The 21,012-nt window shown below is 40.9% G+C and overlaps 2 protein-coding genes across 2 annotated transcripts in view; both read right to left on the bottom strand.

Annotated features, from left to right (window-relative positions):
- The window catches only part of DDX17 (DEAD (Asp-Glu-Ala-Asp) box helicase 17), a 20,629-nt gene extending 20,227 nt beyond the window's left edge, over positions 1 to 402 (bottom strand). The window contains exon 1 of the mRNA XM_010567148.1: positions 28 to 402. Coding sequence (XP_010565450.1) covers positions 28 to 71 — 44 coding nt within the window. The 5' untranslated portion in view covers positions 72 to 402. The remainder of the gene's footprint in view (positions 1 to 27) is intronic.
- A 2,547-nt stretch (positions 403 to 2,949) lies between these two features.
- DMC1 (DNA meiotic recombinase 1) lies at positions 2,950 to 14,122 on the bottom strand. The gene is made up of 13 exons (XM_010567021.1): positions 14,066 to 14,122; positions 13,403 to 13,447; positions 10,378 to 10,524; positions 9,990 to 10,072; positions 9,317 to 9,369; positions 8,364 to 8,405; positions 7,090 to 7,162; positions 6,392 to 6,483; positions 5,297 to 5,370; positions 5,082 to 5,196; positions 4,178 to 4,238; positions 3,514 to 3,630; positions 2,950 to 3,019 (listed from the first exon to the last, which is right to left on the bottom strand). The coding sequence occupies exons 1-13, from the start codon at positions 14,120 to 14,122 to the stop codon at positions 2,950 to 2,952; spliced, it is 1,029 nt and encodes a 342-aa protein (XP_010565323.1).
- Positions 14,123 to 21,012: the final 6,890 nt, after the last annotated feature.

Below are 21,012 nucleotides of genomic sequence, written 5' to 3'. Positions count from 1 at the left end.
CGACCCGGCCTGCCCCTCCCCCCTTACCCGCCGCGGTCTCGGTCGCGGCCCCGGTCCCCGAAGCCCCTCATCGCACCCGGAGGGGTGGGAGAAAGGCAGCGGAACGCCGGCCGTGGGGACGGCGAGGGACTGGGGGTACGGGGAGACGGTCCAGCCAGGGGCGGCTGTGTCTCGGAGGAATCGCTTTGCGCCACCTCGCTTCTTTGGTGGGATACAAAAGGAGAAGAGGTGGTCAGTGGGTCAGAGACCCGCTGGACGTCGGCGGAGGGAACGGCGGGGCTCTCGGTCGGCTCCAGGGCCCGTGAAGTGTGGAGACACCAGCGTCTTCTTCCTCCGGGCTCCCGGCACAAAATGGCCGCCGCCGCCCCAACCCGCTTCAGTTACGTTACGGGCGGCCCGGCGCTGCGCAAACTGCGGCCCTCGAAAATACCTACGCCTATTCCCGGAAGCCAACTACGCTCTAAACTCGGTTCGCGAAACAGTGCTCCGCGCGGCAGGCAGGATACGAAAGGTTCGTAGCGTTCTTTACTTGAGCCGGGCCCCCGCGTGAGGAGGGGAGGGAGAAGAGGAACGCTCTCCCTATTCCTCAAAGTCTGCTACGCAAAGAGTCAACCCTGTAACCCCTTCTAGACGGTAGGGAAAACCTAGGCCGAGGCGTACGTTACGTAAGTACACGGCGTACGCCAGTTGCGTAATTGAGGCTGGCGTAGGGCAGGAAGAGCCCGTGCGTTTTGCGTAAAATTCTTCCGCGGGTTGTGCTGGCAGGGTTGGCGGAGGGTAGGAGGATTACGTAGTCGGGTTTGGAGAATATGGCCTTTCGCCTACGCGCCCGCTGGCTCCGTGGAGGGTGGCAGCGGGGCCGAGGAGACAATAACGGGAGCGCGGGGCGGCGGGGGGGAACCCGGCCCGGCCCGGGGTGGGGGGCGTGGCCCCTCGGGCCTTCGTGGCGAGGCTGCACGGGTCCGGCGGGATGGGGTTTTTCCTCCTCCCCCCCCCCGGCAGATTACTAGGGCGCTGGGGCAGGAGCAGGAATGACAGCAGCCATGATGTTTGCTTTCGCCTCAGTGCCAGAAGGCTGGGAGAAGATGGCACAACGGGCCCCAAAACGGGTCGTGCCGGTAACCCCTGATCACGCACCCCACTCTGCAGCTGCAGGAGGTTCATGGCAACCTCTCCAGAAAGTAAAAGAATTCACCCCTTTGCCCACTGTGGTGTTATTGCGTGCGATCAACGGAATGTACTGGAAGGACGCCGGGCAGGGCGTAGACGCCATGTTTATGGCCTGCTAGTGTTTTGACTTCCCAAATCAACCCGAAACACCTAGCTATAAAATAAAATAAGCCATGAGGCAGTTACGTGGCACAGAGCATAAGTTCTTTTGTGCTTCTAGCAGCTACCACCAAGTAGGCAGTCGGTCCGTCCTGGCACAAGAAGCCGTGTCTGGTGGGTGATGTGTCTAACCCAAACCGCAGCTGCGCTATCAGCAGTGCTTTCTGGGCTGTCAGATGATCGAAAATCAGCCTTTGTCTCTCTAGACTTCTCTCCACTGTGAAAAGCAGTGCTTTACCTCAGGAAAAATACCAAAGATCTGTTAAGAAACCACTCAAAGAAGGCAAACTCTCTAGCTCTGTCACAAGGTAAACCCGGGCCGCCACAGTGTCAGGCACTTCTTGGATGAATTTCTGGTCATCACTGCCTTTTTGCTTCAGGTTGTCTTACATGCATTAGTTAAGCTAAATGAAAAAATCTAACCACGGTTAGACCCATTCTAATTAGCATTTTTATACAAGAGGACAAAGTAAGGCCTTCCCTTGAAGTGTCTAAGATATAAATTGTTGGGTTTATTTTAAAACAAGCAATTCCACGAGCCTTGGAGGTAACGCAAACTGAATTGGTATTTTGTCCCCCGATCCCCCCCTTTCTCTCTTTACTCCCAGCTTCTTCTTTTGCTCCCCCTGTGACAAACATCTCTGGCTAGTTCGGATCTATGCCTGTGCTGGCTGGCCAGACAGCACGCTCCCTCAGCAAGCTGAGTCGGAAATGCTTTTCCCTCAGCGTAAGTACTGGTATCAGCCTCTCTGCCCTATCTAGCCACTGGTTTTGTTTTCTTCTGCTTTTTGATAATATTGATTATTTAATAATAATCTTTAATTTTCTTATATTAGGAGACTGACAAGGCAATTATATAAAGTTTGTTTCTTTAGAGAACTAGATGAAAGGTTTTAAAATGTTGGGTTGCATCTGGGTTATTTCTCTCATGAAAGATCAGTGAGATTATTGAGAGCAGGGTTTGATTCGAAGCACCCAAATATAAGCAGAGTGCTGTTCTAATTCATAATCTTTATTTTTAACTTTAATAAGAACAGTTTTAAAACCTTCTCCCCAAAAAGCAGAAAATGCTAAATAAAAATACAAAAATTATCTAGTCAAGATAAAAATGCCTAAAAATGTATTTTTAAAGTAACTTTTTCCTCTACAGTACATGACAGTTCATCAAGCTCTTGGGCCGTTGCTCCTGCCACTGCCTTTTCCATCTATTTATGTCAATTTTATAACTGAGTTTATTCCAGTTCTGTTCCCTTTCGCAGTTAAATTCTACCACATAGACACTCTCTTTGAAAGAAACTAAAAAATACTATTAATCTCATGTGAAAGGACAGCTTTGATTTTCACAAAATATAGGAAAAGGATTCTTTGAACAATTCACAAGCTTATTTCTTAAATCTTTGTCTGCTGAAAGTCCAATTGAAAAATGAAGACCCTAAATTAACCAAATTCTATTCAGATCAATAAAACTGAACTGTACAGAGTTCATCCCAATGTTCTCCCAAAATATCTCAAATGGTTCCCAAAAGATAAAAATGCAGGCGGGCAGTCAGTGACCTTGCACAAATCTTCATCCCAGCTGCCCAGGTGGTTTTCAGCTGTACATTTACATAGGTTTTCTGCCTATTCTTTGGCATCCCCAATCCCTCCAGCAGTTATTGCAAATGTGGCTTCGTTCTCAGGCATCTCAGGGCTGTGAAAAAAAGAAACAAGAAACTTGTGGATTTCCCCATGTTACATGCAGTTGTGAAACAGCCCGCAAAATGTTGTAAGTGTAAGCAACCTGGAATACTTCAAATACATTTTTAATGACTTGTGTCTGCCACAGGTTACCAGGTAAAGTGATACTAATTGTGTCAGCAAAACTTAGTAATTTAACAGCTCTGGAATTTTCCTGCCAAGGGACCACCAGTCTTACCAAACTATTTGATGGTCGTCTTTAAGAGATAGGCATCTAGTAGGATTTATGAGGAAAGATTATGCAATTTAATGTATGCTACATGCAAGACAACTTTAAGTCTGTTCATTAGTTTGTCCTTTTCGATTTTCTCTCAACTTACCATCCAGAAACGTGGCTAGTTTGAAACCATGAATTGGCTATCAAGCTATTAAGTTTCAGTACCATGAACCATCACCTTATGACTGTTCCTAACACAGCTTCCTTCCTGTGAAGGAAAGGTGATTTACCTGTCGTATATCTTTGCAATACGCAGCTCCCCTCTCCCTTTCCTCAAACTAATCCTGGTAGTCGAAGCATGAGCAAGGATGTGGCCCCCAATGGGCTTTTTTGGGTCCACCTGAAAGCTACATTAGCAAGAAAGTTGTGATGATTCACTGTGCAAATTCCATAGGTTAATACTGTGATTAATTGTCAGATGGGGCATATTGAGCTCAGTAACGAATAATACACAGGTAAATATATCAAAAAAGGACTTTGAACACACTTGCCTCAAGGTAGAATGTTCAAGTGTTCAATGCTGGCGTAATTTTCCTCTCATTAAATTCAAGAGGCTCAAGAAATACACACCTTAAACTTCATATATAAGCTGCTCCAAAAGAAAATAGGGTGCTTTTTCAATACTTTTGATGGCTTGTCCTCTTCATTCAAGTCACAAGTGAAAGAAGCCATCATGCCAGGCAGCAGATAAACATAAAAAACCTCATTATGAAAACTGAGGGAAACCTATAGGTGTCACCCATGAATGATTCATCATACCAGAAGGACCAATGACCAATCTGAACCTTCATTTCGGTGTGTGTTGCTCCATACAATCTCAGTTCTCATCTCTGTTACATGTGTAATAAAAAAGAGAAGAAATTTTTTAAAAAGGAGAGAGAAAAAGCATCTTACGTCATAGTTGCTCCTGGATCAGCAGTCATCTGGTTGGTCACAAACACAGCCACATTATATTCTGCAATAGAAAACAATGCAAAGAGGGTGGACTATATCCAATAAGAATTCCAAAATCTCCCATCCATGGTAAAAGCAAGGCTGCTACTGAAGCACTTCAAATCTCAAATGAAAGAGAAGAAAATACTCTTTATGTCTGATGGCTGGAGTTAATCAGGAGACAACCTAAATTTGCTCCTGTTTGACTTCAGCTGTAATACACCAAAAATGACCACTTTTCAGAATTCCACTGAACAAGTCTTTCTTGGTTCCCATCTTCTCTGTTGGCTCTCTGCCCTCAGCCCCCTCTCCCTCCCTTTGTCTGTTTGCCTTTTTTTTTTCCCCTCAATTTACTGCATGAAAAAAAATTTACTCATTCCTCATCAACACTTCTGCGACATTCTAAAGAGGAGGAACCCTTTTCATCCTTCCTCATCCCTCAGAGCATCACAAAGTACTGGGAATGTGGCAATCGGCACAGCTTTTTATATCTCTGTGCCTTCATCCTTTTTTCTATTCATGTTTCTTGTATATTTAGGCTGTCAAAATTTGGGAGAGACAATTTCTCTTATTGGATATTTGTCCAGTTCTACAACCTGTTCTCTCATTTAGACTTCTCTCAACAGTGTTTCTAGGAAAACTCTAAATGTTAAATAGTTCTAAAGGTTCCTTAATCTGTCATCTTGAAATAACATATTATCAGTTTGATCTTTTTGGTAACTGACAGAGGTGTAAAGTGAGGAAATATTCCTGGGCCAATGCCTGATTGATAATACACTTGGACTATGAGGTGGTTGCGCTACCAACAGCTACTGTTTCAGGAACTCCAGTCCATGTTTTCCAAATTTTGCAATGTTTCCCTTACCTTCTGATATTTTTTGGAGCCTTGACAGCATCTGAGCAAGTTTCTGTTGTCGTTCAGCCAACTCTCCACGACCACTGAAATCCACACGGAAAAGTGCCATTATGGAGTCAATGATCTGCATTGTAATTATGCTAGATAAGTAAATATAGTGAAAGAAAATAGGAAAACTTGTTCTGAAAGCAGTAAGCATACAAAAAAAAAAATTACTCTTGTACCAATAGCTTGAAGATACCAGCTTCTTCATGGAATTTGGCTGCTACATAGTCAAGCAATTCCATCTGATGTTCACCTGGTGGGAAGTACAGTTGCCAAGTGAAATTAGGACCAGAAAGAGCTCTGAAGGAACAAAAGCCTGAATTTTAAAATTCCACTTTAAACATCTGCACTGCTTATATTTTTAAAACTGCCAGCAGTTTTAAATCCAGTGCCCAGTAGCAAGCTACCTGTAACAATACTTAACAGTGCTTGTGCCTCTGCAGGTTCCCATTTCCACTTGCCCAGCTAACAAAACTGTGAAAAACTTCACAACTGTCATGATTTAACCCCAGCCAGCAACTAAGCACCACGCAGCTGCTCGCTCACTGCCCCCCACCCCGTGGGATGGGGGACATAATCAGGGAAAAAAGTAAAACTCATGGGTTGAGACAAAGACAGTTTAATAGGACAGAAAGGAAGAAACTAATAATGATAATAATAATAATGAAATGACAATAATAATAAATGCATGAAGACAACTTTTTTGTTAAGAAGTGAAAAGCAATATAAATGTCTGAATTTCATGTTGAATTAAATGACACATGGAAATTGTATTAGTCATATTATTCATGTTCGTACTGTACTCTCAAAGTAAAAGTCTCATTTAAAACGTCCTTGAAGTTTTAATGCAACCCCTTGTGACAGAGCATGTTGGAGCTGTCCTTATAAAGTTCCATTCACAAGATCATAGAGAATTTCTCAACAGCATCTATAGAATTAATTTGCATTCAGGCAATCGTGGTTACATTAATTGGTGCTTCTCTTACTAAGATGCTACGCTGACCCTCGTCATATACATGGCAGAGTTCACTTAATGTGGCAAACTGCAAAACTTTATGTAGTGCAGCTGAGCTGGAATACTTACACTGAGCAAGTCTGCTCAGTGTACAACACCAGAAACAGAAAACGGAAGCAAGCTTACAACTTCTTTTGTTAGCAGCAAAACTTTCTTTATGATCCTCAAAGTGGGCCATCTCAGTTAATAAACTGAGAACTGTTAAGATGGGAGCCTTGGAGAAAAAACATAGATATGCCAGTTGCAGTGATGGTCTTACTAGTATATGCACGTGCGTACAGCACGTTGTCAAGTACTGCATCGTGGTCAACATTGAAGCGATCAGCAATGTCACGAAGACGGTCTGGTCGGCTGACATCAGTCAAAGTTAAGGATTTCCATTTGTACAACTATGCTCTGAAAATAATAAAACTCCATTCCAAATAGAACTATGGGGGAAAAAAAAGAATAATATTTATTTTGATCCTAGAGAAAACTGACTTTTTCTCTTCACTCTGTCCCACATACGTTAAAGACAGTTTAGGGCTCACGATAATTGTTTTGTGTTCAGGGTTTGAGGTGGGGCTGGGGGGTTGACATACAGATATCTGTGCTCAAGGAATTTAGCCATGAGCAAAACCTATTTGTACACAGTCTACCACAGATATGAAGTGTTAAAAATAGTGTTTAGTACTTAGATGAATTTCTCTTGAAGCAAATAGAAAAGCTTTTGTCATCTGTTGGAGACATATTAGATCTCAAAAAAACAGTTAAAATAAAATCTGTATCCTAACTCTTAATTTTACCAGGTTGGATTACATCAAATGACAGAAAAAAAAGTCACTGCTCTGTGGGCCACTACACATTGTGCTCTCCAGGCTTTCTGTGTCAGTCATAATATTTTACATGTAGGAAGAGCCTAAATGAACTGCCTTTCCAGTGCAGGGTACCAGTAGCTTTCAACAGTCCAAAAGATACAAAGTGTTTTCAGTGTCAATGAAGATAATCTTTCCACCTGTGTAGCCATTGGGTCCTGGAAGCTGAGCTGTCACTACAGTGAATCATAGAAGATCAAAATGAAAAAGCAGGAAAAATATTTTCTTACTCCCTCTATTATTATTTTTTAATAAAATATGACTGCTTATCCATATCACAAAGAACGACCTGTTTTAATGTGGAAATCGGGAGTATCTTAAGTCTTACTGCCATCTTGAGAAGAAACTCAAGCCACTTTTCTCAGCTGGAGATCACATGTTAATTAATGGTGTCAAAATTGTGTTTTACTCAGTACCATCACTAAATCTGTATATTTTATATTGAAAATAGGTAAGGATACTATTAAGAAGTTCTTAGGCGCAAAGCATCCTCTTAATCCTCTCCCCAAATTAATGGTATTGATTTAGTAGGGGTTTTTTTCCAGCTGTAACTCATGATAAAAAATTCTTTGGCTATTAGTTTTTCCTGATATGCAAATAGTTACTGATTGTGGGTTTAGTCCCTTTGGAGTGAATAAGCTAAAATACTCAACTCAGTTGTAATCATTCATGCAAAAGGGTATGACTCTGCTGACCATTAGACTGTACTAAACAGAAGAGGCTTATTTTTCCAGAAGGTACCAGAATTTCCTTTATAATATAGGGTTCATTTAAGGGAATGTTTGCCTACCTCGTGTCTGGTAACTGTATTCCAGCAGCATTAATAGTTGTATTAGTTATTATTTACTACTATTTACACATTGAGAGAGATCGCTGGGAAATCAGAGTCCTGCTGTATTTGGCACCACCCGAATACGGTGACTGCCAAAGTCTTTGTTCATCCAGTTACTGTCAGCCACTAGTATCCTTTCAGTGCCCTTTCAGAATGTCATATTCAGCAAAACCTCTTGAAACCAGGAAATTAAAGAGTTGCTGAGAAATAATCTTGTCTTTGCCCTTTTCTGACCACCTGTAACCCATATTTGTACTCTGCTTTTCCAGATGGTGTGTTTCACTGGTTTCTCTAAGACAATCTATTAGCTTCTCTCTCCTTATGGCAAAACTTAAATTGATGTGAGCAGTATTAAAAAGTGATCATTTATATGAGTTCTCTACTCAAACACAATTAATGGAGGTAAGAGTCACCAAGGTCTGTTTCACTGTATTTCTAAAGATAAAAGATTCTGACTTGTCTTTATGTGTTTAATTCTGATATAGTTGTAAAGAATGGATTTACTGAAAAGAATAGGGCTCTCTCTTTTAAGGTATTACACCTACCACAAAGGGTGTGAGATAGCTGGGTTTTGCCTGTCCGGAACTCTGTTAAATAAAAAGATTTAAAAAAAAGGTCAGGGTGTCTTTTTCTGAGTTTGCCAGACTCAGGAGTTACTGCAGTTAGAAACACTCTTACTTACAAAATTCACCTCAATCTCTACCTTTTAAAATAATTCAACCCCAATTTATAAATCATATTCTGTGCAGTAGAAATATGTTACATGAAAACCAAAAATCTGAAATGCATTATTTTGATCATGCTTAACTGCTAAGATCATTTATTCTTTTCTGTGTGGAAGTTAAAACAATGTGGCACCTGTGGAAAAATGTTAACTGAGGGGGAGGGGGAAAGAAGTGGTTGATGCCACTGACCTGGCCCAGTTTCATTTTCAGTAAAATGATCAAGGAGAAGCTTATGAGTTTATTAATCTCACTATATCAAATCATGTTAGTCTCCAGTTTATCTTTTCTAAAGGGAAGAGTACTGTGTTTTATGAACTGTTATTGTTGTTGAAGTGTTAACCACCAACTGATCAATTTTACTATAATAGTAGCTTAATTGTAATTTCAAAATGTTATATGAAATGCAAGGTACTCTAAGTGTGCATAAATAAAATACCTTTTCTGGCAGTTTTGTTACTGGAAATGAACACAGATTGCATCAGGGATCTCTCTTTCGTATATGACACATTAATAATAGTATTAATAACGCTATGTTGTACTGAATCAGCATGCCCCAAGTCTAAAGATTACTCAGGTCAAACTTAGTCTGCAAGCAAATGAAGAGGAAAAATGGGAAAACATGAAGAGAAGAGGATTCTTTCTTCTTACCCTCATGCAGGTACTCATCTTTATGACTTCAATGTGATAAGTTTGATAGAAGTAATCCAGCTTGATTTAAAAATCTAAGTTGCAATTCTTTGTTCAGTAATACTCATTTAATGTGGTTTTCTCACCTCCAAAGGCCTCAGTGATTGCCATGCTTTCAATCCCACCACCCAGAAGTTTACTGGAGAGAGAGAGAGAGAGGATTACAATGTAGTTAAACCCACAAAATCACAGGAGGAAAGTAAAAAAGAGAAATTTTTGCTACTTTAAGAAAAGTAATTTCTCCCCTAAAGTCCCTCACTTGATGCATTAAGTGCAGGGCACTAAATGATCACTGATTCATAAAGAATTAACTCTGTCTTAACCTCCCTTCCTGTGTGCAAAAGAAAGATCTATAGAAATTATTACTGGAAAGAAAGAAGAGAGAAAATACCTTTGAAAAGATAACATTCCATAAAAATATCTCAAAGGATATAAGTCTTGAAGACTTTTCATTTTGACCCAAGACCTGCAGGTTGTTTTGACTAGGTGAAAAAAATGATGACACGTTCAGGATTTCTGGATGCAAACTCTGTTTATTTACAATGACTGTACAAAGTCCAGTTTCCCCTCAGAAAAGGAGCTGGTTTTGTTGCTTACTGGTGCAGGCATCTTTGAGCCAGCACTAGCTCCAAATGCAAGGTAACCTGTGTGTCCTAGCTGAATATTTATCCTTTATATTTTTGTGTCTCATTAAAGACAATAAACGTGATTATTGGAATGATTTGGACTAAGGAAGGATTTAAGTAGAGAGAAGCTTACTCAAATTCCTGGCTGCCAGTAGTAATATGGAATACCATCTTCCGTTTTTCACTGTACTCAAAGGCGGTCAGGAAGCCTGGTTCCTAAGGAAGACCAAAGAGAACATGAGAGGTTTATTTTAACTTTAACCTGAAGGTAAAGTGCAATATCCCACATAAATATCTTCTCTCCACCCTAGCCTCCTTTACACAGATAGGGTATGAAAAGCACCACAGCACTTGTCTGCTAGTTGTAGAGTATAAAGTATTATCCCTTTAGCGTAACAAGCAGAGTAATTTTCAAAATTATCTTGATGATGTGGTGAAAAAAAATCTGTTAAGAGAAATGTTGCACAGCATTTTGGAGAGGCCAGCATAAGTTTAAACTATCAGGAAAGTGACTGGCTTACAATAAGCTTGTTTGCGGCTTCTTTAATCTTGTCCACTTTGGCCTCTGAAAGCCCTTTTACATTGCACAGTGCCCGTCTTGTGGTCATCTGGATTCCTTTGATCGTGCAGATCCCAACTGACTTAAGTTTTTTAATATCTGCTACGTTCTGTGAAGAAAGTTCCCTCCTGTGAGTATTCGTGACAGTTAACAACTAGAAGGTGAAGTAAACCTTTGAAACATATTTTATTATACATTCATATGCATGTGTATTTTCACCAAGAAAGAAACAGATTTACAGTAAACTCTTTATTATGTAGTTTGTGACACCAACAACAGAAAATTTTGAGTAACATTGGTGTGAAGGATCACGGTGCACAGACCAGATCCTGGCACTTTTGAGAGAAAGGTGTCTTGGGTCCAGTTGTATTTACTTGTCCCTGTTTAGTGTCAGTCTTTCTAGATCCAAGCTGATAGTAAAGAAACAGTATGGATTATTTCAGCTAGTGTGGAGCCCAACCTAGTAAACCCTATAACACTCAATCTGTCCTTGGTCCCTTAGCCCAGATAATCTGTAAACCAGATAATCTGATTGTGGATAATGGGGAGCTGACTTGCAAGGATTGTCAGAAGCTGACTCTAACTGCTGTGCTGTTTCTGTCTGTTTGCAGTACGTTCAGTTTAAAATACACGTATCCTCTAGATCTGATCGACACTTTGGGCTGGAATGAACTACTCAAGTTTTTTGTAAATTGTGTACAGCATGACTTCAATCAGCGCCCTACTGACACATTTTGCCTCCCCTCACCTCGTTTTATGATTCTGACGTCACTGGAAACTTAAAGGCAAGCAACAGATTACTCATAAGAAAACATACTATGTGAAAGTTGTGGGATAATACTTCAATTTACCATTTCCAGCCAAGATTTTTCTCTGAAAAAAACCCCTATGAACTGCATGTATCATCTATTTATCTAGAACGTGTGGGTGCATAGGACATAAGAAGGGAGGGGGGTTATGCAAGAAATTAGTCATGTTCATTTGGAAGCTTATTTCTCATCCTATGATGTTTTTTGGTTATTACATTAACAGGGATGGGTGAGGTAAAATCAGTCACGAATAAAAATTACTCTTCCGCCCAAAAGAATATAGCAATCAGTAATATAAAAAGGATTGAGCTGTTTTACCATGTTTTTCTATCAAGACAACAGACTATGCTGCAAAGATCATTTTTCTAGACCAAAACTTTAAATGCATTACCCTGCTTCTACATTTCTTCAGCGGCTCACATCAAACTTAAGGCTGTTCTGCATTACAAGTCTGTGTGTGGTAGACCTGGTTATAGAAGTTCTTGTTCTCTCCTGCACAGATACACCTTTCACCAACAGTTTATGTACCAACCAAGGTCCTAGGATTTGCGCCTCCTTAGACTAAAGCTCAACACTATGATGCACTGAGCAGTACTCCTGGCTTAACGCACTGACACACCTGCCCACTTACACCAGCTGCATGGCCTAATCCTCTGCCTTATGTTGCAGCCCTGTCCCAGTTGTGTGCCTCTGAGGTGGAAAAGGGAGCAGACTGAGAATTTACAAATAAAAAAACTAAACCACATTTTTTGTTGTGACAATTTTTGGACTAATTGATTCACAAATCCAGTTCACAGGGTGGCTACAAAACTCTAGGGGCATAAACACTCAGCAAAGGCTGCAGGGTCACAGCACCTTAATTCCTACCAAACACTTTGAACATCAAACCACAGCCTTGGTTGTGCTAATCTCACTCTCTTTGTGGCCACACTGTCAGATCTAGTAAGTATTTCTCTCTATACTCCTAGGAAAAAAAATTCTAAACCCACAAAAACTATTTCTTTACGCAAATGAATTTAACAGATATGGGTCATCATATGTTCACACAAAGATTTTAACTGGCACAGCTGAGAACAAAAATTTCCCCTGGGGTATGGGAATAACCACTTGGAAGGAAGGAAAAAAAAAATTAAAAAAAAAAGAGCAGGAAACCCTTATTAAGCCAGAAAAGCAGGCCAAGTCATTATTCTTTACTTTCAAGATCTTTCACACCTTAGTATCATTCTCTGCATACCATGCCTCACTTAATATTGACAGGCTAGGACAGCTCCCTTCCAGCTCATGAGGTCAGCCTCTTTGGTCAACTTGTTAAATTTTTAACACAAGAATTTGTGTATTTTTCCTATGTTGCCCCATAGTTAGAGCTCCCAACCTCATGATCCTTCTTCAGAACTCTCTTTAAAACCATCAATGAACTGCCAATAAAAAAAAGCTGACAACAATTACACTGCTGACATGCTGAGCCCAGTAACTATAATGCTGACTAATGCTGTCTGTGTCCTCCCCATTTGTATCCGTCAGTAGTCATTTATATTAGAGTTAAATCTTGCATTACTTCAGTCAAACCCAACATTTTGTTCTGCTTCTACAACACTGAATGCAATAGGGTTCCAATCCATGAGCCAGTCTCCTGGCTAAAAATATAATAATAGTAATTCAAATAAATAGGTGATGTTCATATGCTAAGAATGATGGTAACAACTATAGGAATTCATATTTGATGAGGAAAACTAAGCACTTATTTCTCTAGCTACCAATATTTTCCTTACTCCCACTCTACCCCCTTCACCAGCACGCTGAAAATAGTATAGCAACGATTGTCACAGTGTAATTTCACAGGCACCAAAAATGCAGGAGTAATTACAAAGATTGGCAGGAACAGGAAGTAATCTATCACACAGTTTTCAAATAAATTAGCAAGTAGTTGGTTTTTCAAGAGTGTTGGGTGCTAAATACTTTGAATATCTTGGCACTTTATTTAGGAATCTGATGGGAATGAGAGTTTCTGAAAACCCGTCTTATCACCAAAGGCAAAATTTGTCTTCACAAGACTGATTTAGAATTTATTGCGAGGAGGAATTTCAGTTATTTGTATCCACGTGTACACGCTTTTGGAAATAACCTTACAATAGCTTTTCATAGACAATTCTGTGCAGTAAAGTCAATGCTAATACTTACAATTCCATGCTTCTGCAGCAGGTCAATATCCTGAAAAAAGGATTCCTAAAAAAAAAAACCAGCAGAAAACAATAAAAATAGATTTTGCCTTTTCTTGTAATTACATCTATCTATGTGTCTGTTTCAAATTTGTAAAAATTATTTTCCCTAATAATACATAACTTGTTGGACTACCCAAATAAGCAAAGCCATAGTGGGCCAACAAGGCCTACACATTTTCTATCACCTTCTTCATAAAACGTATCTTCACAAGTAAGCAATCCTGTGCTGCGCTAACAAAACTTGTATTAAGATCATCATCATCTTGATTTTTTTCTGCCACAGTTCCTCAATCTTTTTAAGCTGATGATCATCCTTGGAAACATAAAATTAACTGATAGTCCCCTTGCAGTTAATATAGAAGTGTAAAATATAAAGAAATAATGATAATCCCATTAAAAACTGTGCATAGCTTTTGAAAGGTTAATGAAGAGTACTTGAAGAGCAAGGCTGCACAGGGACTAAGAGAATTAGATTTTCTTGGTATTAGACTGGAAGAAGATTTTAAATGCATTGAACTCCCTGATGGCCTTTGGGGACCTCCTGTCCCTCCATGGATTTTGTAACATTATCAAAATACCTTCAAATATGCTGCATATTTTTTTCAATCAACCATAAATTTACCTCATCATCCTGGTATCCTGGTTCTTCTTGGACTACTTGATCCTCCATGGCCTTCATCGTGAAAGAGCAGGCAGTAAAGTATTGATTGCTACTGGGAAATGCAAACAAAGATAGTGTTGGGGTGGCAAATATCTGCAATAAATAAATATCTGCAATAAATAAATATCTGCAAATAAACAGTTTTTTTCAGCTTCTAAATGGATACTTAAGGTCTGCCTAACTTGCTTGCAAGAATCTTGTGTATACAGAGGCTGGGAGAAGTGAGAAAGAAAATATTATAATTTTAGAATGATCTCATTTCGTTTTGGAGTCAAAATATGATGGAGTCACTTTAGTTAGTATTTAATGGAAATATTCCTACAAAATCAGTTGTTTCTGATAGTGTCAGGACATATTTCATTTCTATTTCAGAACCCTGACAATCGTGGAATGAGAAATCATGCCTTTGCATCATGCCTAATATCAATCAGAAGAATAATTACAGTAAAACACTGATTAAAAAATACTTGAAGAGATTTTAAAAACCCCTTAAGCTTCAAATACTGAAGGAAGAAAAACAAGTAACACAAAAGGCATTACAACTGTATTACAATTCCCTTCTTCATTAAAAATATCCTCCTGAAATGCACATAATCCTGCACTCCAAGCACAGCTGAACAGGTCATGGGATCGTTCTCCTACTCCCCATCCTTAGGCAATTGGCATCTCACAGCAGAAAAACAAGGCAGACCCAGACCTGTGCCTTCCTGCACAGTACGAGGGAAAAACGAAGAAATTATACCACACCCTACTAAAAGCTTTAGGGATGAAAAAAATCCTCCTGTTTAGTGGAGGGTCCTCCTGTTGCTGGTGTATTGGCGCACCAAAGACCCAGAGGATTTCAGTCGCCACTGCCTGCAATGAAGCAGATAAAAGGGTGAAAGTCTGAAACAACACAGCAAATCCATGAAGAAACGAGGACCTTTGTGAGGAAACACAACACTTTTGTGCCACCTCGGGTGCCCCGACCCTCCTGTTATCACCCTGGCAGCTGTTCATTAGGATACATGAGCAAGACCTGCATGCTGCACACCTTTCAACAGATGAAGACCGTCGGTGTGACAGGGACCTGGCCCCAGCACGTAGCCTTGGGTTTAATCAGCTGGTTTTGAACTGACAGAAACATCCCAGCTGACTTGACTGGAGTTTGGGCCCTGTGTTAGGGGCAGGAGGCTAGCTGACCTGCCCCGAGGGGCACCGTGGTGGAATTCCACGCCTATTAACTCAGAGGAAAATAAATGATTCATCGTATATCAACACACAGATTTATTTGGCTTTTCCTTGCCAGCTGCCTTTTCAGGGGATGCAAATTTCTGTTCCCAAAGGCTGAGGCACTGCAGAATTTCCCTCCCCCGTGGAGCACCAAAGTTCCCCGTCAGAATTACAACAACAATTAAACCACAGCTCATCCCCGGGCATCTCCGGGAGTGGGGGTCTGCGAGTGGTTACGGTACCCCAGCATGTAAGGCTCGGAGCTCCCTAAACCAGCCCGGGCTGCAGTGCCAGCCAGCCAGCCCGCCTCCTCCTGAGGGAACGGACCCGGAGGTTTTCCCGCCGGAGCGGGGGGGCGGGGACACCTGCCCTCCCGCCAAAACGAGGTGGCCGTTAGCCGCCCGCCCGCTCGCGCTGGAAGCCAGACCGCCGTGAGGGAGGCGCGCAGGCTCCTGACAGGAATGAGGACTGTCCCTTTCCTCACCCACCCCCGCGCTGAAATACAGTTGAATTATTGCCTTCAATCACTTTATCTTCTAAAATTTATCAACTAATGTATTTGCCATCTCTAAGGAATATTGTATTACCCTTATTTTACAGCTGGCAAAGGCTTAATTAAAAACGCAGAGTGGCATTGGGTTTGGAGGGCATTCAGTTCAACACAGCTCAGCCTTATTTTTTCAGGGTGCCACACACACATCTTCCTAAACAAAGCACACGGCATTTTTGGATTGGATAGCCAAAACCAGTCAGAAAGCTGGAAAAGAAGTGACTTGCCTAAAGTCACAGGACAAGAAAATGAGGCTGAGTCATACACATGACTTAATCTGCCATTTTAAAAGGATGGAAAAGGTGCTTTTTAGGATACGAACACTTCTACAAGAGTTCTGCGGTCTTCTTGGAGACAGTATTTGGAAAGGAATCAGCTGTTTTAGCTCACCTTTGGTAGCAGAGTTGGTACAGGACTGCACATAAAGAAGATGTCAGCATACTGCTGTGAGCAGGAGTTGCTGGCTGCCCCTCAGGGTCACTGCCCCGGTGGGTGGGGGGTTTCAAACGGCAGAAGGGATGGGAGCAGCATCTCAGCCTGTTTCAAGGTGCTTGTGAAAAATTCCTCACCTGCCGCCTGTGGGAGGTTAAGAGTGCACCCGGGTGTCGTCATGCTGGCCAAGTCAGGAAACCAAACAACAAAACCCACAGCCCCTAACCATCATCAGCACACCACAGGAGTGCTCACAGGGTCTCCAATCAAGACATCAAGTGATCTCCCTAAGTACCCAAAGTCTAATTCTGGGTGCCCAAGGCTTTGTCTATATGGAGGAACCGGCTGGCACTGCTTTTGAAAACTGCATTATTCCACAAGAGCTACTCCAGAAGAGCACTTAGGCAGACAGCCCTTTAAAGATGAATTCCTTCACAAAGTATGCTTTTATTCCGGAATAGAATGCACATGCAGAGAGTGATCCTTCTGGTGCTGCTGAACAGCTCTGCAGCAGCTAATGCCTCTGTAAATAACCTTCCCTCCATTATCCTTCTAGTTCGTAAAATAGCTCTCAGAGGGGTCAATGAATGCACAGAATTTGAAAATCATTTGCCACCCCAAAGTGCTACTTTGGGCAACAGATTACATTCTACATCTTCAAAATGTTGTGTGATCATTAACTGCTCGTTCAGCTTCCAGCTGGCATTGTGCAATAACCCCCCATAACCCATCACATTACACACCAGCCAAGTGAGTCAAGGCATCCCAGAGTCTGCTCCTTCCCTCTTACAGGTTCTGCTGCTGACCAGTGCACCTCCAGCTGCAGAAGAGGCGCTCGCAATGAGATACACCACTGTCACCTGTATTTCCTCTCACTTGAGATCTTATACCAGTTCAGCCAAGACAAGACCCAAGTCAAACCATTACCATAAGAACACTAAGTATACAGCTGATTTTTTCATCCTCACAAACCATTTTAATCCATGGCTGCAGTAGGGAAATCATGTGGGGTTTTTTTGGTTGGCTGGTTTTGATTCAGATTTATGTGGATCAAATGGACTAGAGTCAAATATACAAGCTAATGCCTTCTCTGAACTTTCAAGTTGGCAGTTCGCCTGTTCTTAACCAGGACAGAATAATCAAATATTTGGCCTTCCAGAATATAACAGATGAAGATTCAGCCTGGGATATGAGTGTACATGTCTGAATTGTTTTGGAAGAACTATGCCTTCTGGTTTCCATAGGAATTCATTTCACTTACAGTTGGTCCCAGACTAAAACTGCGACACACCTGAAATCTTCCCAGAATTGCAGAATGCTTCTGGGCAAAGATGCAGCAATTTCTTCATATTCTTCAGCTCTCTCTTCTCTAGCAGCAATTGTTTGGTTGGGTTTTTTTCCTCTATGAAGTTGAAAATACATATTGGGGGGTAGAGAGGGGAAGTGAGAGAAAGAAAGAACACTGAATATTTCAAAGGCAATCCAAGTATTAACAAGGTAAAAACTTTGTCTCCTACAGCAAAGGAATATAGAGTAAAAGTCCAGCATCACTTTGGAAGTTACATTAGCTATTATATCCCCCAAATTACCCAAATCCACAAAACACGATAGCCTTGTATTGATAGCTGACTTTAGCTACTCCCTCAGTCACATCAGAATTAACCGTTACTGCTTCCAAACCAAAATCTGCCAAAACCTTTTCTGCGAGGAAGCACCAGGCAAACAGATTCCACCTCAGTCAGTCTCAGGGAAAGGCCTTTAATGTGCTTTAATGGGCCCCATGGATTTTGTACTAATTAACTCTGCACATCACAGCTTGCTCCTCTTTCTCCATGCCCGAAAGCTCTTCTGAAAACCCCTGTTAACTAGTGGATTATACCTCTAGCAAACGAGAAGAATAGCAGAACTGAATTCAGGTTATCAGAACACAGTAGGATGAATCCACACAAATTTTTTGTACTTAAGGAATTCTTGCTTATCTTTCTGCCGCTTCTGGTCCAAATCCCTCATTTATCTGCAGTGCCTCTGGCACACTTCTTTGAATGTCGTGTCCATCTTGTGAATATGCCTGAAACTCTGCATATGTTGGCATAGGCTTTAAGTTTTACATAAAGGAAACAACCTTGCCTATGTTTTCCTTCTCTTTGGTCAGAACTAAGATGAACTGCAAAAGCTGTATGCTTACAATGGGTGTCAGGATAGGACTGGCAAAATATCAGACCAGCTAAGCTTCATCATTCAGACTGGAGCAACAAGAGGGCTCCATTGTTAAAATGGAATTACTGGAAGGAATTGATATGGTACTGTGAGACTGAGTGATGGCTCTGTCCCAGTCTTCAGATCCTTAGGCAAAGCCTTGACAAAATACTCAATACTACACCGTTGAGAGTGATCCTGCATTAAAACGACACAGATTTTGCTACCTCTAATTTATCTTGAGTTAATCATTACAGATATGTTATAGGATTAGAGATCTCCCTTCTGTGTATCAAGATGTCCTGTCCAGACCATGGTTCAGCATTGCAGCTCTGGAGGAAATGATGAGATAGAGGGCTGTGCCCAGTGGTGTTAAAGAGGTGCCAGGTCAAGTCAGGACCACAACAGGTTGGATGTGACTGGAGAAGAAAAGCAGCCAAAGATAACTTACTGATATCAAAACACCAACTACAGAATTCAGGCATGGGTATTTTTCTAAATGAAAAATAAATAATCTGTATGTCAACTATACAAATGCAGTAAGTGATAGCAGTCCAAGCACCATGAGCCTCATTTTTTTTGTGTTCATTTTAATAGGTGATTGTGAAATAAGTAATTTGTTATCTATAACAAAGGATGACATGATAAAAAAAAAAACGCAGACTGGAATAAACAAAGCCACTTTTAAGCTTTGCAAGACCTAAACTCAGAGGCTTTCTGGAGACACACATCAGTATATCATATGCAGAGTCTATCAAAAAGACAAAGGAGGTAAGAAAAGCAATCCCTTTTGAGAATGCACAAGGAATTCTTTATCTAAAGTAAAAAAAGCAAACTAGTAATAGAGAATAATAGGACTGGAAGGGACATCAAGAGATTATCTAGCTCAAAGCAGAATCAGCTAAACTTGGCAGATGTTTGTTTGCCTGGGTAGGCTGTGGATTTTCTTTTATCAGAGGTTTTTGAGAAAGAACCAGACAATTTCAGTGCTTGACTATCCTTGCCATTACCCTTGTTCTCCATCATTCACTACGTAACGCAATATTGTATGTAAAAATATGCAATATACTTTGAGCTAACTTCTAGTTTTAAAAGGTCAGATAACTGGGACTCTAATTCTTGCATTCTTGTGTTTTCTAGCCCAAAAAAGAAAAAATGCCAGCATATCTAGTTCTAAAAAAATTGCTGAAACCTGATGGATGTTCTGGTAATGTGTACAGCTTGCTTCTACTGCTCGTGGCTTTTGGGGCTAATGGCTTTTGGGGCTAAAACATTGTAACCATGTAGCCCTGCAATACAGTATTGCCATCCTCAGTAATTTGCCATAAGCTTTGTACTGAATTTGCAAGGCCTCAGGACTGAGGCTTGTCAGGCTTGCTTTGTTTGAACTTTTCTAGACCCTTTTGTACTTTTTACTTGGTTAGCTGTGACAGCAGTTTCCATAATTGACCAGGTCTATGGCTAATTTGTTTTACTTCTGTTTATCTGCGTGTGGTACAGCCATCATTTTATATAAATAGCAGTAACAAACAGTTATTCTGCATAGAATGACAGATTTACAACTAGCACAAGGATTCAATGTAGAGAAATACCAGCCTGGTGCAATAGCAGAGGCCTTGAGAAATGGGGACACAAGATGTGCAGAGGAGTAGCAGCATGCAAAGATAACTGGCAAGGCACAGGCTTGGCACTGGACACCTGATGGTTATGAAAAACTCACTGGTGATGAAAGAAATGCTGACCTGGAGCTGGATGAAACCAGTTTTAGGAGTAACAAAAATAGTAACTAACATATATAATAGGCACCACATACCATAAAATCAGATGTAGCATGACACTGCAGACCAATGAAGAAAGGTGTAAATGCATGCTAGCAAACATAAAAATGACACCAAGCAGATCCTAGAGCAAGGAAGGAGAAACAATCAACATGAAGACAATATTCTCCCAGCAAAGGACTCCAGATGCTGACAACTCTCCATATCACCCCCCACACACAGCAGAATGAAACCACCAACCTTACGACCCACAGAAGCAGTGGAAGGGTGAATGAAATACAAGGAAAACGGGTAGAAGCCAAGAAGTGTATGTGTTTATGTGTTACCATTTTATGGAAGTACTCTAACTGCATTATTATCCTTTCTCTTTCTGCAAGTTATATCTGGGTCAATAATCATTAAACTCTCAAGATTTCAATTATACTAGCAATAAATCCTTGATTTTAATTATACACAAGGTACGCTTCCTCTTTGTCCATAAACAAGCTTTTGAGTGCAGCATTTTTGGGCTGACATACCCACTTCTTAATTTCACTGGTAGCTGATAAATTAGTAGAAACTCAAGGATTGCCTGAGCTAACAAGACCAGGAGCAAAATTGACAGACATAGATTAAGTGCTTATCCTAGTTGTAGCTAAAATTCAGTCCTTTAAAAAAAAACAAAAAACAAACTATCACTGAGCAGACTTCTAACCTATGCTAATAGATAAAAAAAAAAAATCTATTTTAAAGCAGCTTTT

This window comes from Haliaeetus leucocephalus, unplaced genomic scaffold (genome assembly GCF_000737465.1).
Source record: "Haliaeetus leucocephalus isolate CR32 unplaced genomic scaffold, Haliaeetus_leucocephalus-4.0 Scaffold0, whole genome shotgun sequence".
Taxonomy (NCBI): Eukaryota; Metazoa; Chordata; class Aves; order Accipitriformes; family Accipitridae; genus Haliaeetus; species Haliaeetus leucocephalus.
The sequence above is the reverse complement of the archived record's forward strand: the minus strand, read 5'-3'. Positions and strand labels throughout refer to the sequence as shown.